At 41.8% G+C, this 23,107-nt stretch overlaps 1 protein-coding gene across 2 annotated transcripts in view; it reads left to right on the top strand.

The window, feature by feature from the left end:
• Positions 1–22,017, top strand: part of CRMP1 (collapsin response mediator protein 1) — a 58,108-nt gene extending 36,091 nt beyond the window's left edge. For both annotated transcript variants that reach the window (XM_026648052.2, XM_026648054.2), the window contains exons 5-14: positions 688–749; positions 2,489–2,569; positions 5,785–5,853; positions 7,946–8,066; positions 9,398–9,554; positions 14,846–14,987; positions 16,538–16,708; positions 18,754–18,933; positions 20,101–20,266; positions 21,026–22,017. In XM_026648052.2, coding sequence (XP_026503837.1) covers positions 688–749; positions 2,489–2,569; positions 5,785–5,853; positions 7,946–8,066; positions 9,398–9,554; positions 14,846–14,987; positions 16,538–16,708; positions 18,754–18,933; positions 20,101–20,266; positions 21,026–21,117 — 1,241 coding nt within the window. In that variant the 3' untranslated portion in view covers positions 21,118–22,017. The remainder of the gene's footprint in view (positions 1–687; positions 750–2,488; positions 2,570–5,784; positions 5,854–7,945; positions 8,067–9,397; positions 9,555–14,845; positions 14,988–16,537; positions 16,709–18,753; positions 18,934–20,100; positions 20,267–21,025) is intronic.
• The last annotated feature ends 1,090 nt before the right edge of the window (positions 22,018–23,107 follow it).

The raw sequence follows: 23,107 nt of genomic DNA, 5'->3' as shown, positions 1-23,107 counted from the left end.
CTTCAGGGGGAACATTGACTTAAATGGGGTCAAAACACATACTGATGCCAATGGGTCAGGGTATGGCCCTAAGACAGAAAAAGGAAAGTAGCAACAGAGAATTTGCATTACTTGGTTAGGAGTATATCTTTCAGCCTGTCTATCCAGAGAATGCTCACATAGGATTATAATTAATCTTTGGTTGGGTTCCCTTGGATAAGAAATGACTATTGGTTCCGCCTTGGCAGGCTTAATGTATCTCTTTGGTCACACATGTATATCTCTCATATACACCTCTACCCCGATATAACGTGACCCGATATAACACGAATTTGGATATAACGCGGTAAAGCAGCACTCCGGGGGGGAGCGGGGCAGAGCTGCGCACTTCGGTGGATCAAAGCAAGTTCGATATAACACGGTTTCACCTATAACATGATAAGATTTTTTGGCTCCCGAGGACAGCGTTATATCGGGGTAGAGGTGTATCTCAATTGCAATGGTGGTTGGCTTGCTCCAGGTCTAGTCTGGAATGGGAGGTGGGCAGTAACTGTACATTGGGGCCCAGCAAAAGGGGTCATCACTTAATCAAGGTGAATATCCTGTGTAAATTTTCCTGAATAATCTTTTCCTCCAAAACAGACATTCAAAAATACTTTAAGAATCTACTTAACATTGCAACTCTCTTGTGTTTTTATCTTGGAACAGGTGTTAATTCTTTCCAAGTCTACATGGCCTATAAAGATCTCTACCAAATGTCCGACAGTCAGGTATTCTTCAGCATGCTTATCATTGTTGTGATATGTAAACTCCTTTCAGTTGATTAGTTAAGAAGTTTAGAGCTACCTGAGACAGTCATGCTGCTTTTGAACTGAACTTGAGAAAATGCATACATATGAAATTTGTCTCTCTGAAGGCCAAAGCCTGAGAGATGCTGAGCATCTGTATTTACCATGGAGGCTCTTGAGAGCACATGGCACTCAGCACCTTGCAAAGAGGTGACTAATGTTTCATGGTATTAGGCTCAGTGGAAGTAGCAGACACCCCTCAAGATTTTGCTGTGGATTTATATCCTCACTTGTTGGCTTTGGAACATTCAATCTGAGTCGGGGGGGAAAAAAGATGATACACTAGTGGCAATATTAAAAGTGACCTAGCTTTTGAAATCCCATGTGTTTCTCACTCACTGCAAATTGCTAAAGCATGTTCTTTGGGAAAGCATGTTCTTGTGTTCAGTTGTTGGAGTTGGAGATTACAATGAACTTGTTTGTATAGCACTTGTTATAGATCCAACCTCTTCAGCTTTCTAATTCACAGACAGCAGATCATTGTAATTGGACAATGGCATCTGTTAGTAATAATAATGTTTGCTTATTCAGTTGAGCAAATGCTTCCTTCCCACTTATTTCCAGAGCTGTTTCCTTTTCTCTTAAACAACTGTTGTTACACCTCCAATTCATGTGGTTTTCATTGGACTTTTTAATGTAACAGCATCCTCTTGAGGAGAGGTGCATGCCAAGTCCAACTTCTTGATGGGATTAATTACAGCAAAACATATTAAGAAAAGGTGGAGAAGGGGGCAAGGGATCCAATATTTAAACTTGCTCAGATCAGTGCTCACGTGCCCCAAGCCCCAAGCCCATTGAGTAGTTGCTTGAGTAACTCAGTTGAAGACCGGATATTTTAAGTTTAGGTGCCCAAGTTTGAAAACTGGGCTCCCAATATTACTTAGTGAGACCAAATACAGAAAATGGAGGGTGGGGTTTTCAAAAGTGCTTAATGGCATTAGGAGCACAAGTCCCATTGACTTTCAATGGCAGTCCCTAAACCCCCCTAGGTGCTTTTGAAAAGCCCACGTGTAAGGAATAGAATCCATTGCTTTTCTTTTGTAGGGATTATTTTTGAATGTTGGAAAGCAATTAACATGGAAGCCCATGAGAGAAAACAATAGAATTATTTAGCTGTAAATGAAAGACATTCGTGAGATTGAAACTGTACCCACACTTACAGAAACGTGCATGAAGTGTATACTTAAGGGAACATACGGGTACTGTAGCTATACTAAAAGTGTCCATAGCTTAACTGCTATTCCAATTTAGTGGACCTATTCCTTGTTCATTCATGGAAACTTTTTTATATCTATTTATTTAGTTAGCTGCCTGTACTCAAACTACAGACCAGAGAACTCTCACAAGACACGTGCCTGTGTTGGAGGAGGTGCATAGCTGCCTTGCCTTAGAAGGATCTCAGGGAGACACTTTGCCTATAGGTGGCACATAGTTTCTCAGGAGTGCAGCTGCTGCACCACTCCATAGGCAGGTGCTCTGTGACTGGCTGGTGTGGAGAGTGGGGACATGGAATAGCTAGCAGCCACAGGGGTCCTAGCAGGGACTGTACATGGGGCTGATGGTGGCTGAACACTTGTGCAAGGGCCAGCATAAAAATATGATTTAATACATGAGAAGTGTTTGTGAAATAAGTAACATGCCCCTCTTTGTACCACTTCCAGCTTTATGAAGCTTTTACCTTTCTGAAAGGGCTTGGAGCTGTAATCATGGTCCATGCTGAAAATGGAGATTTGATAGCTCAGGTGAGTGAGTCGAATTTCTTCTTCTGTTTCCCTTAGAGAGTGAATATGTTTCATGTGACCGGGGAGAAGGGAAACTTATCTGCTAGTACAACAATCAGAGACAGTATTGGTGGGAAAACAGAGACTACCTAGTAAAGCTTCCTTGCTGAATCTAATTTCTTGTAATGATAAACCATTGGGTTATGGGAATACCAGTATAGAATTCCATGTGTGTAATGATACAGCATGCAGGCTGGAAGGTGATACTCCTGACAGCTCCCTGGTGGGGCCAAGGGAATAAAAGAAGGGGCGTCAGTGGGAGGGACATGGGGATGCAAGAATTGGGTCCGTGAATTGAGCAGTGGCAGCTGGGTGGACAAGCAACAGGAAGAATCCCGTGAAGATACTGGGGAGCGGTTGAGGAGCTGGGAGGCCTTATCCCAGTATTGCTGCTGCTGAAGAAGTCAGTGTGTGCAAGGGGGGTAAGGCTATGGGCCCAAGCACATTTGATGGTGTTGCTCTCAGACCTGTTCATGCTTCTTTGCTGAAAAGACCCTTATAAACATCTACAAAGGGAACAAAAAAACCAACCCTATAAAACTTCCTAAAAAGTTATTAAAAATAAATTAGTCCACGCTCTCTCTGAATCTGGAAATTAGTCAAGTTAAGAAAATTCAAATACAGTGTCCCTTTAAAATGTCCTCTGAGACACGAGAGTGTGCCCCTCCAGGAAACCAGGGCCTAACGGTGTACAGCTGTCCCAGTAGCACAGGATGCCACAGCCGTGATTTGTAGGACAGCGGATGGAGGGTGAAATCCTGACCACAGTGAAGTCAATGGCTGAACTCCCATTGATTTCCAGGAGTTCATCCATAGACTCAAAACGAAGAGGTTGTGGTGACAGGATTATTATTTTCTTGTTTTAAAAAAAAGTATATATGGTCATAACATTACATGACACATTACAGTGATTTAAAAAATATGGCCCCTGCGCTGAAGAATTAACAATATAAGGCCCTGATCCTACAACGGGATATGCATCAGTGGAGCCCTGTGTTTGTGTGGAGTCCATTGACTTCAGTGAAGCGTCACATGGGCTCAGGGATTTGCCTGCATGGATCTAATTACACTAGATATTAGAGCTGATCAGGAACTGGAATTTCTCTTCCATGGGAAATCCCAATATTTTCAGGGGAAATAATCATTCCAATTCGGAAAAAAAAGGATGAAATTTCCTGCTAAATGGAAAAAAAAAATGTGATTCAAACCCTTAAAACATTTTTCTTTCAACTTTTCTATTATATTAAATTATAATAGATATAGCAAAATCAGTACTTGGTCCTGCTAGTGAAGGAAGAGGGCTGGGCTCGATGACCTTTCGGGATCCCTTCCAGTTCTCTGAGATAGGTATATCTCCATATATATAAGTATACTAAACCCAATATTTTAGTATAATATAAAAGTCAAAACAATATGAATCAAAATTACAGTACTGAAACACAACATTTTGGAAAAAATGTATCAAAATCAACACATTTCCATGAAACATTTCAATTAAAATGAGTTCTGATGGAAAAGTGTTGCATTAAATTTTTTGATTGTCTCTAATAGACAAACCATAGAACATGCAGATAGACAAAAGATTAGGGGTAGGGAAAAGGGGAAGGAAGTTTAAAAAAAAAATGAGTTGTATTCTACAGCAAGATATTGGTGGTGGAAAGAAGGCTGCTTATGGTGGATGCTTGAATGACTAACCAGTATGTAAACCCAAATGTTTATCTCATCAAACTCATGTCCTAGTTTATTAACACTATTGAATCCTCTTACAGTGGATAATTTTGTCATTCTGTCTGCTTCATTCTGCCATCTTCTGGATGTGACTAGCCTATTTTTAAATGATGCCATTCTTTGTCATCCCGCTTCTTTCATGTTATATATTTGTAATTTTTTTAATTGTATTTTAATTGTCTGCAGCATCCTGCATGCATAGGTGACCAGGTGCATTTTATTTAAAATTATTTTTAAATATATATGCAAAATATTTTGGTTTTCTACCCAAATGTGTCTCCAGGACACAGTCTGGTTAGTATAGTGGATTTATCTATATGGTCATGATGTATTATCCATTTGTCACCCAGTATAGTGAAGACACAAATCTATGTGTGTAATCTAAACGATTCTTGTTGGAGTAGGTTGGTAGTACGTTAGCTTTTCACCCCCCGAGACCTGGGATCAAATATTCATTAGGTTACATATGAAAACGTGTTAGGTAATTTCATCCCTGTCTCTAGAGGACATTTGTCTATATCACAGAATCATTACATCTGGCCAACTCTGCTCATTAGAGACCTAAGGGTGAGACAGGTCAGATTTGTGGGGCATTAATAGCTCTGTGTGAGAAAGCTTTTGCTGTGTCTACAGGTCCTATTAATCCATCACCTTTTTTTGATCAGAAAGTTTATTCCAAAAAACACCCTTTGCATGATCTTTATATGAAATCATAAGGATTGACCACATGTCCCTTCATAAGAAGCTTTGGCACAACATTTTGCTGACAAACATCAGCTGACTGAGCAATGAATACTTGGAATATCCATTCTTAAGATAACATCAAAACATTAAGTAGTAATATAACACCAAGGGGGTGCATTTTTAGTGGGGTTAAAAGGCATTTAGTTATGCATCTTCATGATCAACTGTAAAAGAATTACAGAAAATTTAGAGCATGTAAGCAAGACCCCTGAAAGGGTCAGAGGAAGAATCAGCAGGGTAAATAGATATTGTCAAACAGGTTGAGAAAATAATTATACTACTTAGGAGGAAAGAGAGAAGAAAAATATTGTGTAAGGAAAGGCGAATTACAGTACAAGGTTGTCCTTAATAAGTACAATATTTCATGGCATTGAGTGTTCTCTCATAAGACTCCTTTTTAGGGGAGGACAATAGCATTTTTCTCATGGGGCAGTCACAATAGACCAAATTCTATACTGCCTTGCAGCCACAAATCTTCCACTGAAATCCATAGCGGGTTGCATGTGGTGTTTGTCAGTGAAGAATCTGGCCCAATATATTTAGGGCCGGTCTTTCCGTCCTTTCTTCCCTTTTTCCAAGCGCTATCAGTTGCACATACAAAAAATGGAGGCGGTATGAAAACGTGTCCCTCGGTACACTAAAGGAAGTTTAATATAAATGTATCTTGTTCTAGAGGTGGTCAGCATTTGTCTGTTACATTCTAGGAACAAAAACGTATCCTGGAGATGGGAATCACAGGACCTGAGGGACATGCCCTAAGCAGACCTGAGGAGGTAAGAGGCTTAACTAAGTCTGTATTTCTTGGAAATGTCTTCTGGCATCTACATACCATGGGAAGTAGGTTTCTTATAAATAAATAAAAGAGAAGATGATGGATGGATGGATGGATGGATGGTTGGAGGCGGGGACAGGAAACCATCTGCTTTTCACAGCCTGTTCTGATAATGCCATTCTCTGCAAAATTTTCTAAGTACGAGACATCACGCTAAAAATATTCATAGGACATATTGTACATCAGCTGATCAAGACATTTCAGCCAAAAACACTCCTAATAAACGTTTTTTCCTACTATCTGTACATATTCACAAACATCTACATATTGTAATATTGTGAATTCATGAGAATGGAAGGATTCTGTGGGTCAGCTTGATTTATGCACTTTTCTCCTATAATAAAATCCGTTCATGCATGGATCAGCATAGGTCACTGAAAAAGGATTTTTCAAAGGCCATGTCTACATTATGGGTACTATAGCGGCATAATTATGGTTCTGTAGCTATGTCGGCATACCTGTCTCTGTAGATGGAGCCTACACTGATGGCAGGGGTTTTTCCGTGGGTGTTGGAATATCACCTCCCCACAAGACAGTAGCTAGAAAAGAAGCATTCTTTTGTTGATCTAGCTCTGTCTACACTGGGGGTTAGGTTGGCATAGCTATATCACTGAGGGGTGTGGATTTTTCTAAATTACTGAGTCTTTTCCTGTTAATGGGAGTGAAGGCCTGGGGAAAATCCTAGTTTGATATTTGCCAAAAAGTAAGTTGAAGTATTTCTTACCACCACATGTGGCAGCCCCATAACTGAGGTACAAAACCTCTCTACTTTTTCCTCAGGCTTGCCTGGTGATGAACCATTCCCATATTAGGATATGAATCTACACTCTGGCTTGTCATTAGGTGTATATGTTTGTAATAATGGCTACTAGGAGAACATCAGGTGAAAAACAATAATTGCTGCAGTGAACATTTTAATTTTAGGAGAAGAGAGTTAAAAGAAGTACTTAAACTGTAAAGATTTAGGCCATGTGCTTTTGGAGATGCTGTCTTTACAGACTTGACTGATAAAGACTTTGAAGAGAATTATCAATAACCTTGTGTCTAATATTTTGGTCACTCCAGTTTTCTGGATTTAAGTAACACTTCTGGTATCAGGATGGAGCTGTGCAGAGAGGGTTTGGACCGATCACTGGACTAATGGCAGTGAAGAGAGGCCTCTAGCGGCCCTAGAAAGACACTGCTGCTCCAGCTGAAGACAAATAAGTTGTATGCATGTCCCAGATGGCTTCTTGTGGGAGATTGCATTGACACTGAGAAACAGAGGGGACTTACTGGAGGATGTTTGAAAGCCTTCTATGGATTATGGGCTAAATTCAACCTATATTGCTGATGCTATTCCTTAGAAATACTTACATTCACTGTTGTCTTATCCTTTTGTAAAGATTGGGCCTAAGCCTGCATTGTCTGAGGGCACAGAGAATTTCTATGAATTATGACACTATTTTCCCCTTCCTTTCCCTTTTTGTTTGTAGGGGGAAGGCCATGGGGCTTCATGAAGAAATGTGGATTTGGAAGAGTTAATAGGGGAGGGGGTGCAGCTTTGGTTCTAGCAGCAAAGTCCTTTATAACATTTCTTTGTTACTATTTTAGGCTTGATAGTGCTATTAATAAGGGGCAGTGGGGTACAGAGCTGCATTGCCCTGGGATAGTACAGGGAAGCTTGGTGCTACACTATTCTAGCTTATCAACCCCCAGGCCAGCTGTGCTGGGTAGCTGATGCATGGGGTTAGGGGCAGAGCTGGGTCCTTGCCTTCTCACCACCACTATGCCCTGGTGAGGCACCATGTGCCTCTGGAAAAGTAGAAAGGGCACACTCTAGAATTGTGTTTGGCCCTTACACAAGCTGTGTAAGCCTATGTGTGACTTTTTTCTCCCTCCCATCCAACACTGCACAGCAGTTTACGAGCCAAGCAGAACAAGGCCATTGTTGTTGTTAAAAAGAGAGAAATCTGGCTCAATCCTAGATTTCACTTTCACTTCCTTCTGCTTTTCAACTTACATTTTTCTGCCTGTTTTCTTGTCCATTCCAGCTTGAAGCGGAAGCTGTTTTCCGTGCCATCACCATCGCCAGTCGAATCAACTGTCCAGTGTATATCACCAAGGTGATGAGTAAGAGCGCGGCTGATATCATTGCACTGGCTAGGAAGAAAGGTATGGAACTCAGTGCATTCTCCCCAAAGGAGGCGTGCGTTAGGTATCAGTTTACCGAATGGAAGCTCTAGCAACTAACCAAATTGCTGAATGCAGGGGTCAGTATCCACTGACTCAAATGGCTGCTGTTGTGCTAACAATTTGTTTTGGGGAAAATGGAAGTGAGACTATTCAACCTTGACACTCTCCCTCCTACCTACCTGAAATGTGCATCTTAATGCTCCCTTCTCACACGCTACCTCTTACTGGCTATTCATTCTTGCAAAGAAGATCATCTTCCCTTTAAGGCCTAGCACAGACTCTCAGCCTTTGTGGGGCAGCTGCCAGAATGTCTCTCTCTAGCACTTGCTGTCAATTACTGCTAGCGCTACAAAGCTTCATGAGCTAGCAGTGGGTGGGGGAAAATAGAATGCATGCACTGGACCTCAGAGGGAGAGGTTTTGCTCCCTGCTGTGTTGAGGAGTTGTTCCCCCCATGCTCAGCTCCTTTGTATTTTTAATACACACCGGCTGCAAGTCCTACTTTATTGCTGACTCCGCTGCTTGTCTCTCCTCTTAATGCATGTTCTGTTCTTCTCAATTATCTCTGCTTTTCTCTTTTCTCTCATTTTCTTTCCCTCATCTTGTCCTTTGCTGGTTCTATTTTTCTCCCTCAGCCTTCAACACTTCCAGCACCTCTCACTTACAGTTAGGCAGGTGAGAGGCAGGCCGCAGAGACGTAGAAGTGCAAGGGAAGGGCAGCTGTGCTGCTCTGTAGTGCTGTGGAGTATGGGTTACCTTGGGGATCACCAATGACAGGCAGCAGGAGCAGAAATTAGTTTGACTCTAGACCACTGGCACCTCTGCCACTGGACAGTGCAAAGAGACCAAGGAGCAAGAGCAAACTCTCCTCTGGATCTTTAATGTGTCCCCTTCTGATCATGCTTGAGGTACACTGGTGCGAAAGCCTGCATTTCCGCTTGCTTGCGCTGCACATGTTCTGTGCGTACGTAAAGAACTTCAGGCTCCTGGGCCTTCAATCCACTGCACAAACTCACTTAAAATCAGAGAAAAGATGGCGGTGATAAGATTATTCAAATTAAACACAACTTTGAACTCCTTTCCTCCCAGATTAGAGAATTTTGTAAATATTTCGATCAAAAGCATATGTGGCTTGGCAAGCTGCCTGATTAAATTTTTATAATACGGACAAAGCCAGGGTTGTTTAATTTCTTAGGAGTTATGCTGTCCATGTAGCAACATGTAAATTATGCATGGCTGTTCGCAGTAAGCTGCATAATGCATTGGCAAGTGGATTTTAACCATTTACTGTATATTCTTGCTTCTCCCCAGGTCCTCTAGTTTTTGGCGAGCCAATCACTGCCAGCCTGGGGACAGATGGGACACATTATTGGAGCAAAAACTGGGCCAAGGCTGCAGCCTTTGTGACCTCACCACCTCTGAGTCCTGATCCCACCACACCAGATCACTTGAACTCACTCTTAGCATGGTATAACCTTTAATTGTTTATAATCAGCCAGTCAAATGAGTGCAAAACCCACGCCAGATGCAACATCTAGAGACTGTTCCAGAACCCCTTGAAGTCAATCGGTATATTACCTCTGATTTCAAAGGGCTTTGAATCAAGCTCCTAGTGTATAAAATTATGATGGACAAGAGATGTTAGGTTACAATAGAATTAGTCCTTAAGAACCCAATCTTGCTATCATTAAAGTTAATGGCAAAATTCCCATTGGCTTCAGTGGGAGCTGGGTCAGACTCAAAATTATCAGTAACAGAAGCTATAGTAAACTGACAGTGCAACTTGCTGAGGCAGATTTCCTTGGCCTGCTTTATAGGCTGGAAGATTATGTAGTGTACATAATGCACATAGAGCAACAGAAACATAACTAAAAAGAGCCTGCCTGTTTAATTCTATAGACATATGGGAGAATTAGAGTTGTACGGATGTATATTGTATAGATGTTAATCTACTGATCTATTGTGAAGGTAACAGAACAAACAGGACTTGATGTGAAGAGTGATATGTTATTTGCAATTTCAACTGAAGAAATGTGGTACAGGATTTATTCAGCAGTGAGAGTTATTTATTATTAAAAAGCTTCCAGGTTGAAAGGTCAACAACCATCGCTCTCACAACTTCCACCAAAGTAAATGTAACCCTAGTTTTCTGTGCGTGCATCATCCCAGCCTCTAGGTGGTGTTTCGGTACACGAGAGAGAGGAGACTTGTTGACTTTCCCTTGGGTGACCCACTTCTTTCCCTAGAGGACTCCTGGCAGGGAGGAATAGGGTCAAGGCGGGAGCGTGGCCATTTCTAAAGTAATGTTGCATTTGAAAGATAGATAGGAGTTTGATTCTCATGTGTTTTGTGTTAACCAGTGAGACGGTGCCATATCTTGGCTCATCTTCTGCCCTGAACAGACCTCGTGTTGTACCTTTCCCTTGAGCTCTGCTAACAATAAGACAGTCCCATGCATCAACTTCTCCTTAAGTGTGAAAATGCTTGTTGTAATCTGCGTGCACACATACATGCACATTTGCTTTTAGGACAGGGGCTAATCTTTCAGTTTTTAACGTCTTGGCTTGGTTTTGAAAGGTGCTGAGCACCCGCAGCTTCCAGTGACTTCAGTGGGATTTGTAGATGCTCAGCATTTCTGAAAATCAAGCCACTGGAGAATGGCTAGATTCTGAGGGTTAATAGTGATGCTAAGGGGTGCCACGCCATGAGGCAGGAGGATGTCTGCCAGCTTGGAGGCCTGATTTTGCTGAGTGTAATTCCCAGCACAGGTAGACAGACTTGTGCTAGCTCGGCTGGAGCTAGCATGCTAAAAATAGCAATGGGGAGGTTATGGCACAGGGTGGTGGCTTGCGCTAGCTGCCTGTCCAAACCCAACTGACAGCCTGGGTCTGAACTCAGGTCATTAGCTCGAGCCACCACCAATGCCACAATGTCCACGCTGCTATTTTTAGCACGCCAACTTGAGCTGAGCTAGTGTGAGTCTGTCGACTAGGCTGGGAATCGCACCTCCCAGCGGCAGCGTCGACATTGCCTTAGGCCCCATCCTGGCTTGCCCTCTTGTTGTGCCCCATCTCTACTGGTCTCAGGCTGGAAACCAGCAGGGGTAAGTGGTACACATTGGGAGGGCAGCTGAGGGGTGGGGAGGAACTGGTATGGATGCCAGAGAAGCTTCATTTAGGGATTCAAGTTTGCATTTGGGAAGAAACAGACTGGTTATAGGAGGCTGTCAGCCCACTGATGGGAGGTGGGGGTGTGCTGTCTGTCTGCAGAGGGATCAGAAGAAGGCGAGAGAGAGAGGAGGGTTATCATCAGAGAGATGGGAGGGGGTAGGAACAGCAAAGAGATGGGTATCCCGCTGATAGGGGCTGGGGAAGGAAGGGGTGGGAGCTGAGTTGTTTTGCTGAGAACCTTCCGGAGGAGGTTAGTCATTCCAAGGGTTAGAAGGGGTAATACGTCATCCGTCTGCCCACAGAGGTTCAGGTAGCTCTGAACATGTTCAACAAGTTACCAGCAGTGTCTTGGCAACCTGGAATTGGGTATCACCTCCGGAAAATGTGCACTGCTTCTAGCTCATTGAGATTCTTCTTTGGCTTAAGTGGTGGAGCCGCTGCTTTGGGGTGATAGGGGACTTCCATTTGAGTCCCAGCAGGACAGAGTGCTGACAGTAGAGTGAGTAGTTCAGTTTGCCAGCCAAGCCACTAGTTAACACCAGGAGGTGGCACTATGTCCCTAACTGTGCTGATTCCTGCTTCCAGAGATACCCATACCTTGGATGAAGTACATTTTTAGGATTAAAAATGGTCATTTGCTTGCAGATCACGTTTCTTCCAGAAGTGAGGTTTCCCCACAGCAGGTTGACAGGTTATGTACATGGGTGATATAAAAGCATGGGGAGACGTGTGTCTAGGTACCTGTACATCAGAGACTATGTGCATGCATCTCTGTATGTGCAGTAGGGGATGACTTCTGCTCAGTGACACCTGTGTAAATACACTGTCACTCCACTGGTGCTGGACTTACACAGATGTTAATGAGAGCCCTAAGTCAGATGTACTTTTGGTGGGGTTATACAGAAATTGGTTCATTTCTGACTGGTGCTGGTCTTGGGAGCAGATAAAATTAGCTCCTTTATTTGATCTTTCTGTTCATTAAAATAAAAATAGGAAAAGGTCTTTTCTGGCCTGATCTTGCACCATTGACGACATTAGGAGTTTTGCTGTTGAGTTCAGTGGGAACAGGATCAGACTTTTAACCAGCTCATGCGGCAATGTATAAAAAATCATTATTTTTACTGCAGCAGACACAGCTGTGTGTTCTCCACAAGAGGCTTCCAACATATTAATAATATGTGGGTCAAACTGGCATAGCTAAAATGGCAATAGAATTTTTAGAATTGTAACCCAGATAAAGCCATCTTTTAATATCAAAATCATGCAGAAAAACTGGGAAATCAGGGAAATTTTCATTATGCTCCAAACATGCAGAAATGCTTCCCCCTCCTTCCCCCGCCTTACTGGCTTAGAGTCAGAGATCTTACATGACAGCAGCTTAGCCTGCTTTCAAGTCTAATACTTTAAATCAATACATTGAAATCAATACATAAAAAAATCCTATATATTAATACTTTGCAGTACATTTATATATGGTTTTTTACCCAAGGATGAATATGATTATGATAAATAATAATATATTGTATAGCATTTTTCATCAGTAGATCTCACAACATTTTACAAGCATTAAACAAGCCTCACAACATAAGGTTAGCATGCTTTTGATGGCTGGTTGAAAATTCGCTGTTGAAACTGTTTTGACAGAAAACTGGATTTTTTACTAAACAAAAAATGTCTGCTTTCCACAGAAAATTTAGATTTTTTGTTGATGTTGAAAAACTGAATGCCTGGAATCCAAAATGCCACTGTGATGCCTCATGGGAGATGTAGTTCAGATACCTCAGGCTCCCACACTTACGTATGGGCTGGGCTCCCCAGCCAGACTCCATCTCCCATGAGGTACTGCTTCCCCTCACCAAGAAATGAGATGGTGGTGCTTCATAGGAGATGTAATATGATCAGACAGCCTGGTCAATGAAGGAGAATGGGAGCATGATGCATCTGAACTACAAACCCCGTGTGCCATCATAGTGACGTTTCAGAAACTAAATATTTTAGTTTTTTGATTTTTTTCATCAAAAACTCAGAATTTTTCATGGGAAAAACCTGAATTTTTCTGACAAGTTCTAATGTTTATACCCATTTTACTGATTAATAAACTCAGGCAATGGGACTGTTCACGTGATTAAAGTTAGGTATATGCAAACGTTTTTTGTTGGTTTGGGGCCTAAGTGACGCTCTTGAACTAAGAAGACTAAGCACTGTGGTGTTCAGCAGAAAAACTTCACACAAAGGGCATATGGAACAAACCACTGGGAAAGGCAACTACAACAAAGCATGGAAAAGAGAGAGTCCTAGACTGTTTCTGGTGCAGTGAATTAATGGTGTAAAAAAAAAAGGACTGCATTGTAAAGATAAACTTGGAATGGGCAGGCCAATTGAGCTGAAGAAGGGTTTCTTGTCCCTACAATTGTATTTATTAATACGTGTAGAAAATTAAAGAATCCACTATGTCAAATTAAACTTTCATACAGCAAGACAGTGGTGAGCTTAGAGGACAGAACAAGGACAAGATAAAATGGAAAGCAAATCTTGTGATGTCGTTGATGTGTTTAGTAATTTGCGGTAACGCAAGAAACGCATTAATATAAAAAATACATTTAGTCTAATCTCTCTTATTTCACTATTAACCAAGAGGTTTGTCTTCTAATCAAAGGCTCATGATGTTGCTTGATTCATTTTCTTGTGGATAGGAAAGGATCCGAAGATGATGCAGAAAGTTTCCCATAAGTGAATAGGGTTGGCACCTCAGCAAATTGTACCAATGTGACAGATAAAGGACCTTTTTCTTCATTCACTTGGTTATTTGTAAGGCTGCTGGGATTTTAACCTCGGAATCTAAGGCCTCTTGGTGTTTCAAACCTGCAACTTACACACTAAAATGGGGAGGGACCACCGGTTCAAATCCTAGCATGGTCAGCTCAACCTTCAGCCCTTGGAGACAGAGAAACTGCAGTGAAATATTATGTGAGGCTGAGACCTTCGAAGCTGAGGTGTTGTCTTTTTCTGGGGACAACTAATTGGTGTCAGAATGATCAGAGTGCAGGCTTGCCTGTTCATTCCCTGTTCTCTGTCACAAGGTACAAAGAGAGAGTTTTTCTTGTACAAATTCTATGAAAAATGTGTAGACCAAAAAACCCCCCCAAAGCCAGCTGGTATTCATCATGTTATTTTTATTTAACATGATTATGGATTTATCTTTAAAGTAGAATATTTAATACAAGGGTTTGATAACCTTTGTTAACACTAATAATGGAGTCATCTCCTCAGCACTGTCAAGTGGGCTTTGTACCAGTCTTGTGGTGAAAAGCAGCTGATCTCGGCAGTAGTTGATTATTTTAACATGCCTGGATGATGTAAAGCCGAGGACAGAGGGTTTTCTTAAGGAAAGGTGATCTGGCCAGGGCACCCCTGCTCTTCAGTGATCCTTAGCCACCAGAATAGCACGTGGTGGCTGTTAGTAGCTAGCGTGGGTTAGAGCACGTGCCTCTCATGTCTAGATTTGAAAAAACAAATTCACACCCAACGTGATGCCAAGTGAGTCTGTGTGTCCTGCAATATCAATACTCCATGTGTTAACTCTTCTTAGTGGGGACCTGCAGGTGACGGGAAGTGGGCACTGTCCCTACAGCACCGCCCAGAAAGCCATCGGAAAGGATAACTTCACTATGATTCCTGAAGGAGTTAATGGAGTCGAGGAAAGAATGACTGTTGTCTGGGACAAGTCTGTCGTGAGTAATTGCTTATCTTTATAGACTAAAAAATTGGCTGAATAATGAAAACCCAGGGGCTCTATGCCAGCATTCATGTGGTTTCCCCATATTCTGAGAGTTCCTATCGAACAAGCTACCATAAGGTTATTATTTATTTTTAAATACTTAGTAGGAACGCAGTTAGAAGCTTTGTATTTTACTTCTCTTTTACAATGGAAAAGCATCGTGTTTTAGGAGTCCTGAGGTTTAATTGACTGTACATCATTTTTTGGTATTGTTTCAGATTGAGTGTTTGGAGCTGACATAATAGTCAAAGCAGTTTAACGCTTTTGAAGTAGACTTTGTATAAACTTGACAAATAGATCATTTAATTTGGGGAAATGTCATATCATTGCTGAGAAACTGCAAATGGATGGGAACCAAAGCTTGAGGTTATAATATAAAGCCATTTCAATGAGGACTCCTTATGTAATTTATAGTGGAATATTTTACAGTGCAAAGTTAGCAATTTGTTGGATGTTCCATGGATCCTAATATACAATGCATTCCCCCCACCCGTACACACAGGTGAAGCTGATATGCATGTTACAAACTGTAAAGCTCTATGATTGCATTTATAGTGCACCTCTGACCACCTTACCTGGACTCTGTTTCCCAATCCAACTTGCCAGGGACTACTGCTAGGATTCCAAAAACTGAAGCAGCTTCAAATAGCTGCTGTTTAAAAGCAAAATGAACAAAAACCAACCAACCAGAGACATTTTTTCTTCTTTTCTCCCACAAAACATGGAATGTCAGCTGCAAAACTACATTGGGCTGAGATGCAGGTGGGGCAACATTCAGTTGTGGACTTGGTATCTCATGTTATATTTAGGCTAGAAATGGGTGTTGTTATACCATACAACAAGGAGAATGGTCTGTTTCATTGGGACATGCTGCTCTTGTTTCTAGCCTGAGAAAATCCAAAAATATTGGACTGTAAAATCACAACATTGTTGTGTGCAGCAAAGATTTCATATGCCATTATTAGATATTTCTAAAATTTGATCATTGATGATTTTTTCTCTCCCTTTAAGACCTGTACAGTGAACTTGTGCAACTAAAGCAACCTGGATTTGCAGGTGTAGGGATAAGAATAAGGCAGCCTGATTTTTCAGGTGTACTGCTGCTCCTTTATGCTTCTCTGGCAGTATAAAAGTGCTTTAAAGCGGATATAAATAATTTACACCCATGTTATGGTACCTTCACATGTGAGAGTGGTGGAAAGGGGCCTTAGCAGAACTGAGACAAGCCTTTTATCTGTAATAAAATATGTAGCATATACAGCATACATGATGGTGTAGTCTGGATTAAGGGTTTAGTGGCTTTTGTTTGGGATGATGTGAATAACTCACTCATCTGTTTGCTGCTCCTGAATAATACAGACCTCACAAACTCATGCTGATAAAACCTTTGGACCATGAAACCCCATCCCTTATTTCCTCTGCACACATGCCTTATATGTTGACATTACCAATATTCTATCTCCATTTTGGAAGCTTAATTTACTCATGTCAAATTGCTTGTAGGCCATAGGCAAAATGGATGAGAACCAGTTTGTTGCTGTTACCAGCACCAATGCTGCCAAAATCTTTAATCTGTATCCAAGGAAGGGCCGGATTGCTGTGGGCTCAGATGCTGATGTTGTTATCTGGGATCCTGATAAAGTGAAGACTATTACAGCCAAAAGCCATAAATCGGTAAGAGAAAAAATGCATATTGTCATTATAAACACAACTGCTTTGGAACTACCAATCTTCTAACTCAATTGAACTCCCAATGCGCTAGATATGCAAGAGCTGGATCATATGATGTTCTGTATTAAAAAGTATGATTGTTCATATTAAGATGAAAGTCATTAAATCTCTTGTTTCAGAGAATAAGAAATTTACCACTACAGTCCGGAAGGAATTTTTCCAGCATGTACAATATTGTATAATTGGCTAATTGAATGGGCCAGTTCCCCAACAGCTGTTAATCAACATAGCTCCACTGACGTCAGTGAAGCCGTGCCAATTTGCACCAATCTTGGAGCCAGCATCAGATTTTTAAAGGTATTCTGATGCCTAAAGATGCCGGTAGGCATGTAGTGGGATTTTCAAAAGCACCTAAGTAGGTTAGGTGCCTAAATCCTATTGATTTAGAAAGTCCCACTAGGTGCCTTATTGCATCTTTAGGTGATTAAATACCTTTACAAATCTGACCCCAACCCACTCTTTTCTTTTCTTTGCCTACTTCTGAAGCATCAGTTATCACCCACTGCCTGAGCAGATGGAAAAATGTTCTGAAATGTTATGGTTAAGTAAATGTTTCTATAATCTGGGTTCTAGATTATGGATGGGTTTTTTTGGTCTTGTTTAATTACGAAACTTTATAGTATATTTCTTTGATTCTGTGTCCCAATTTGCATAAAGTACTAATTGTGTATTCTTTCCAAACACTTTGATCCTTGTGTAATGACTACACAAGGGGCAGGATAATGGAGAATCCGGCCCATATGTTTGCTTTATTTTATCTAATCTAATCTACATATCTATCTAGTGGAGAGACAAGGTGGGTGAGGTAATATCTTGTCTCTCTCATATCCTGGGACCGAAACATCTACAACTACACTGCATATCTGTCTAGTAGGTATTTTACATCCTGTCCATCACCATACTGGGTCACAGTTCCTTAAATATGTATGATTTTCATTAAATATTTGTGATAGTTTACTGGATAGCCAATAATAAGTTTTATCTAAAAAAGGCTTAAATGTTCAAAAATGACTAGTGAGTTTGTGTGCCTCAATTTGTGTTTGCCCGACCTTAAAGGGGGCTGATTTTTCAGAATGTGCTGAGCACACCAGTCTCTGAAAATGGGGCCCCTTTAAGATGTTTCAGGTTGGACACATGAAATCACTAGGCATTTTTGAAAATTTACACCTTACTACCCAAGCATTTTGGTTTGGAGGGCAAGAGCGGCGCAGTACAGGGAATAGATCTAAATCATGCACGCTCTGATTCAGCAAAGCACCTGCTTATCCGTAAGCCTGTTCCAAAGTCTCATGCTTGTAGTTAAGCACTTGCTAAAGTGTTTTGGTGAGTCAGTGCCTCTAAGGGTTATGTCTATACTGCAATTAGGACAGCACACGTAGGCATACCCGAGCTAGTTTTGATTGAGCTAGCTTGCTAAATATAGCCGTGTAGCCACCAGCAGCACAGGCTAGCTGAGTACAATCACACCTGGGATTCTAGGTATATACTCTGGTGGCCAGCCTGTGTAGTCACCCATCTCACTGAGGCTACACTGCTATTTTTAGCAAGCTAGCTGGATCAAAGATATCTCCGATGTACCTACATGTGTTGCAATCACACCTCCCAGCTGCACTGTAGACATACCCTAACTGACCTGTGTTTGACAGCCAACAGGCTTGTATATTACTTTATCTACCCCAAAGCATTTTTTTGGTTTCTGCCCCAGGGAGTAAGTGTATTTGGAACCCTTTGATTATGCGTAAGGGTCGCATCTAACCTTCAATAATGTAACTACTAAATGGAAAGTATCCAAATAAACCTTTATGTGTGGAAAAGCAGGTTTTTTTCCCCTCCAAACAAATAAGTGTGCTTGCACATTTTGCAGGTGCTTTGCAGGTGCATTAGTGGAAGCTGGATAAAAATAGGGCCATAAATGTGATTTACCAAAGAAAAACGAACTTGAGATTGAGCTTGCATGGAGTTTTCAGTGTATGTCGTTTGATCCTCAGGCTGTTGAATATAACATCTTTGAAGGAATGGAATGCCATGGTGCTCCCCTGGTGGTAATAAGCCAAGGAAAGATTGTGTTTGAAGATGGAAATCTGCATGTAAATAAGGGAATGGGCCGCTTCATTCCTCGCAAACCTTTCCCTGAATACCTTTACCAGCGCATCAAAATCAGGAATAAGGTAGGTTCAAACTTGGCCTGTTATTTAATACTCCACACACCTTCTGGTCTCGCTCCAGGCTCTCTTGGAACCACACGAGAAAACATTTTGCATCATTATTGTCCTAAGTGAAATGGATCCATGTGGGACTGGAAACGCTGCCAAAAAGTATGGGCCACATCCTCAGCTGGTGTAAATTGGTGTAGCTCCTTTGACTTCAACGGAGCTTCACTGACTTACACCAGCTGGGAATCTGGCCTTGTATGTCTATGATGTACAGTCTTCTGAAGGAAACAGAAAGATAATAGAAGGCAATTTTAGCTAACAACAAAGAACCACAATTTTTCAGGGGGTTGGGGTCAGGACAGGCTGTCATTTTAAATTGTTACATAACTTAGCATGTTGGATAAGCAGCTCAAGTATTTCTGTTTCCCATGTACGTGCTACATTGGAAGCATTCACTGTATTTGGCATTTTATCAGCTTTTAACAACTGTTGTGGGCGAATTAGCTTTAGTTGAGTTGTTTTTGCATATAAAACACAACACTTTCCGGCCTTTCTCTTTTGTGAAGCAGGTGGCTCGGGACAGATGTTTTAGCAAATGAGGGTCCTAGCAGTGGCAGAGTGGTCTGCCACTGGGTTAGCGGGGAATCCACCCGCAACATGCTGACCAGGTTTCCGGCAGCAACATGGTCAGATGATAGTCTGGTTCCCCTGGGCCCTTCCTACTCTCCCACTAGGGTGTAGCTGCATTCAGGGGTTATCCTCAGTCTCTCCAGGATAGACCACCAAGGGTAGCAATAGCAGCTCCTCAGCATTGGGAGTGGCAGATCTCTCTGGAACCTCCGGCAGGTCCTCGGGGAAGCCACGGTTCTCCTCAGCATCCCGCTCCAGCAGTGGGGAAGAAGCTTGAGGAACTGAGCTGCTGGGCCAGCCTTTTATACTTCCTTTTCCTGTCCTGCCCCTCTGCTTCCGGCGTGTGGGGCATGGCTGTCTTGGTTCTGCCCACCAGGAGGCTTGAGGTGTTTCCTCCGTGTCCACCTTTGAAGGAGGCCACGCTTCCTTGCTACAGGGACTGTATATGATACAGCTCCATCCATACTGTGAACTGTATGTGAGACTGAATATATTGTCAGGTTGGAATATCCGTGCATTCAGTGTCTGAGTTGTTCTGTTCTTTTATTTTAGGTAACAGGATTGCAAGGGGTGTCCAGAGGAATGTATGATGGGCCAGTGTATGAAGTCCCAGCTACGCCAAAATATGCAACTCCTGCACCTTCAGCTAAGTCCTCCCCTGCCAAAAATCAGCCTCCACCAATCAGAAATCTCCACCAATCTAATTTCAGCTTATCAGGTAAACCAACATGACCGATTATGAATATCTGGTATCAGGGGGTAGCCAGGTTAGTCTGTATCCACAAAAACAACGAGGAGTCCGGTGGCACCTTAAAGACTAACAGATTTATTTGGGCATAAGCTTTCGTGGGTAAAAAACCCACTTCTTCAGATGCAAGATCATCATCAGAGCACATCACAAATTTGGTTCCTAATAGTGATAATTTGTGGGTGGGATTTTCAAAAGCGTATCAGAAAGCCTTGTGATTCTAAATCACTTAGGACCATATTGTTACAGGTATTTGGGCATCTACCTCCCATTGAGTTCAATGAGAGTAAGGCGCCAAAATATCTTTAAAAGTCTGGCCCTTAGGCTCTTTTGAAAATGCCTCCCCATATTTATATAACATTTTCATGCAGAAATGTCAGTGCATGCTACAGAGACCAATTATTACCTAGAATAGCAACCTGTTCTGATCCCTCAAAAAGAATCCACTCACAAGGCGTTCACTCCTGCGTGGAAGTCAGTGGAACTCTATTTAAGACGATTCCTTTGCAGGAACCGGGCCTTAGTCAGTAACTGCTTGCTTCCTTAGTTAGAAATGATCCAAAAACAGGTTTTAGAGATGAATGGTCAAAACAAAGTGGCAAAAACATTGAATCCTGGATTGAGCCAGTCAGGTGAAAATTCAGTGTTGATTGGATTTTTTTTCTTCAGACGTTTCTGTTCCCATTTTATTAACTCTCTTGCTTTGCTGGCTGGATTGCTATTTTACAGGTGCTCAGGTAGATGACAACAACCCTCGTCGCACTGGACACCGCATTGTTGCGCCCCCTGGTGGTCGCTCTAATATTACCAGTCTTGGCTGAACAGAGATGATGGACAGAATGGCAAGAATGAATCATCATGGGAATAATGTCTGTTCCTCTTGATGTCCATGTTATTGAACCCACAGTTTTATTCGGTACTAATGAGGGGAAAATGAGTTGTCTTTTTGTTTTTCTTTTCTTTTCTTTTTTTTTGTATAGGAAGAGGTGATAATAGTGTGGTGTGTTTGCTTGGAACTACTTGCCTCACAATTGTGCTTTCTTGCCATAGTCACCTTAAAGCATGGTGCTTCCATTGCCCCTTTAGTGACTACAGGTTTTAGCTTTGTCTTGTAACTAAATGATGGTTCCTTTGCACCCATTAGCTGTACTAGAGTAGTAAACGCATGTTACTAAGTTATTTATGCAAGTTGCAGTCTGTGAGTGCGTCTGTTTAGAACACGTTGCCAACAATTGACACAATGCCAAGATCAATGCCACTAAAATACATAAGGAGGAAGAATATGGACATTTTTAAAGTATGCAGTAGAATAGCGTAAGTGGCTTCTGTTAATATCTTTAATTTATTATAAATCCATGAAGCACTGCTCCCAGATACAAAGAAACAACTTCAAAATGTGTAATGACAACATGGCCTGTGTAGCAATTCTCATTATGCACTAAGTACATTCCAAGTATGTGTCTTAATTGTTTTCATTTTAGACAGAGCCATAACTTCTACGGAGCAATGCCATTGCCATCCCTTTCAGAGATTTCTCCAGCTGGGCAGTAGTGTGCTCCTTTTGCATGAGTGTTTTGGTACTTCAGAATAACTTAAATTACCGTTGGATTTTTAAACTTTTTTGTACAAAGTTTTTCCTTTGTAATCACATGCATTTTTACTTATTATACCCTATCAGATCTACTAGTTGTGGTTCTATTTCTGAATTCAAAGCTTGTGAAATAAAGGAAATGAAAAGATCATTAAGTGTCTTTCTCTGCCTTCCAGGTCTCTTGCTCACCAATATGATTTTTTACAGTGTAGGTGTTCCCTGGCTAACCAGAGGGAGTTTTCTTCTGGGTCCACATCATTTGAAAGAAACTGCATCCTCAAAGCACAAAGATTGTTTATAGATTCTAGGACTGGAAGGGACCTCGAGAGGTCATCGAGTCCAGTCCCCTGCCCTCATGGCAGGACCAAATACTGTCTAGACCATCCCGGATAGACATTTATCTAACCTACTCTTAAATATCTCCAGAGATGGAGATTCCACAACCTCCTTAGGCAGTTTATTCCAGTGTTTGACCACCCTGACAGTTAGGAACTTTTTCCTAATGTCCAACCTAAACCTCCCTTGCGCAGTTTAAGCCCATTGCTTCTTGTCCTATCCTCAGACGCTAAGGTGAACAAGTTTTCTCCCTCCACCTTATGACACCCTTTTAGATACCTGAAAACTGCTATCATGTCCCCTCTGTCTTCTCTTTTCTAAACTAAACAAACCCAGTTCTTTCAGCCTTCCTTCATAGGTCATGTTCTCAAGACCTTTAATCATTCTTGTTGCTCTTCTCTGGACCCTCTCCAATTTCTCCACATCTTGTTAATGAATAACTTTCTGTGCACACTTGAATATTGTTTTTGCAAGTTCCAATTCAGCTGAGCTGAATAGAGCTTGTGGTAAGACTATAACCAGACTATAAGTCGCCTAGCCACTAACAGCTACGTTGGCAATCCACCTGCAGCTCTGGAGCTGTATTGGATTTGCACAAAGTGGAGCAGATTGCTGCCATCCTCATTTTTAATATGGGACAGCAACCACCAGAGACAGCCCAGAATCAGCACGCAATGCTCCATCTTGATCAAAGCCATCTTCCAGTTGGCATTGCCTACTGGGATCCGTCTCTCTGTGTGTTCTTATCAAGAGCCCATCATCAGAGCACATCACAAACTAATGCACAAATGGATTATTCTCTTCTTCTTTGGGAGGTTGATGGCAATGTCCTCCCTCCTCTTTTCCAGTGTAAGTGTGTGAGAAAGAGGCCTTCTCCTTGCCCC

This window comes from Terrapene carolina, unplaced genomic scaffold (genome assembly GCF_002925995.2).
Source record: "Terrapene carolina triunguis isolate 2854851 unplaced genomic scaffold, T_m_triunguis-2.0 Scaffold66, whole genome shotgun sequence".
Taxonomy (NCBI): domain Eukaryota; kingdom Metazoa; phylum Chordata; order Testudines; family Emydidae; genus Terrapene; species Terrapene triunguis.
The sequence above is the reverse complement of the archived record's forward strand: the minus strand, read 5'-3'. Positions and strand labels throughout refer to the sequence as shown.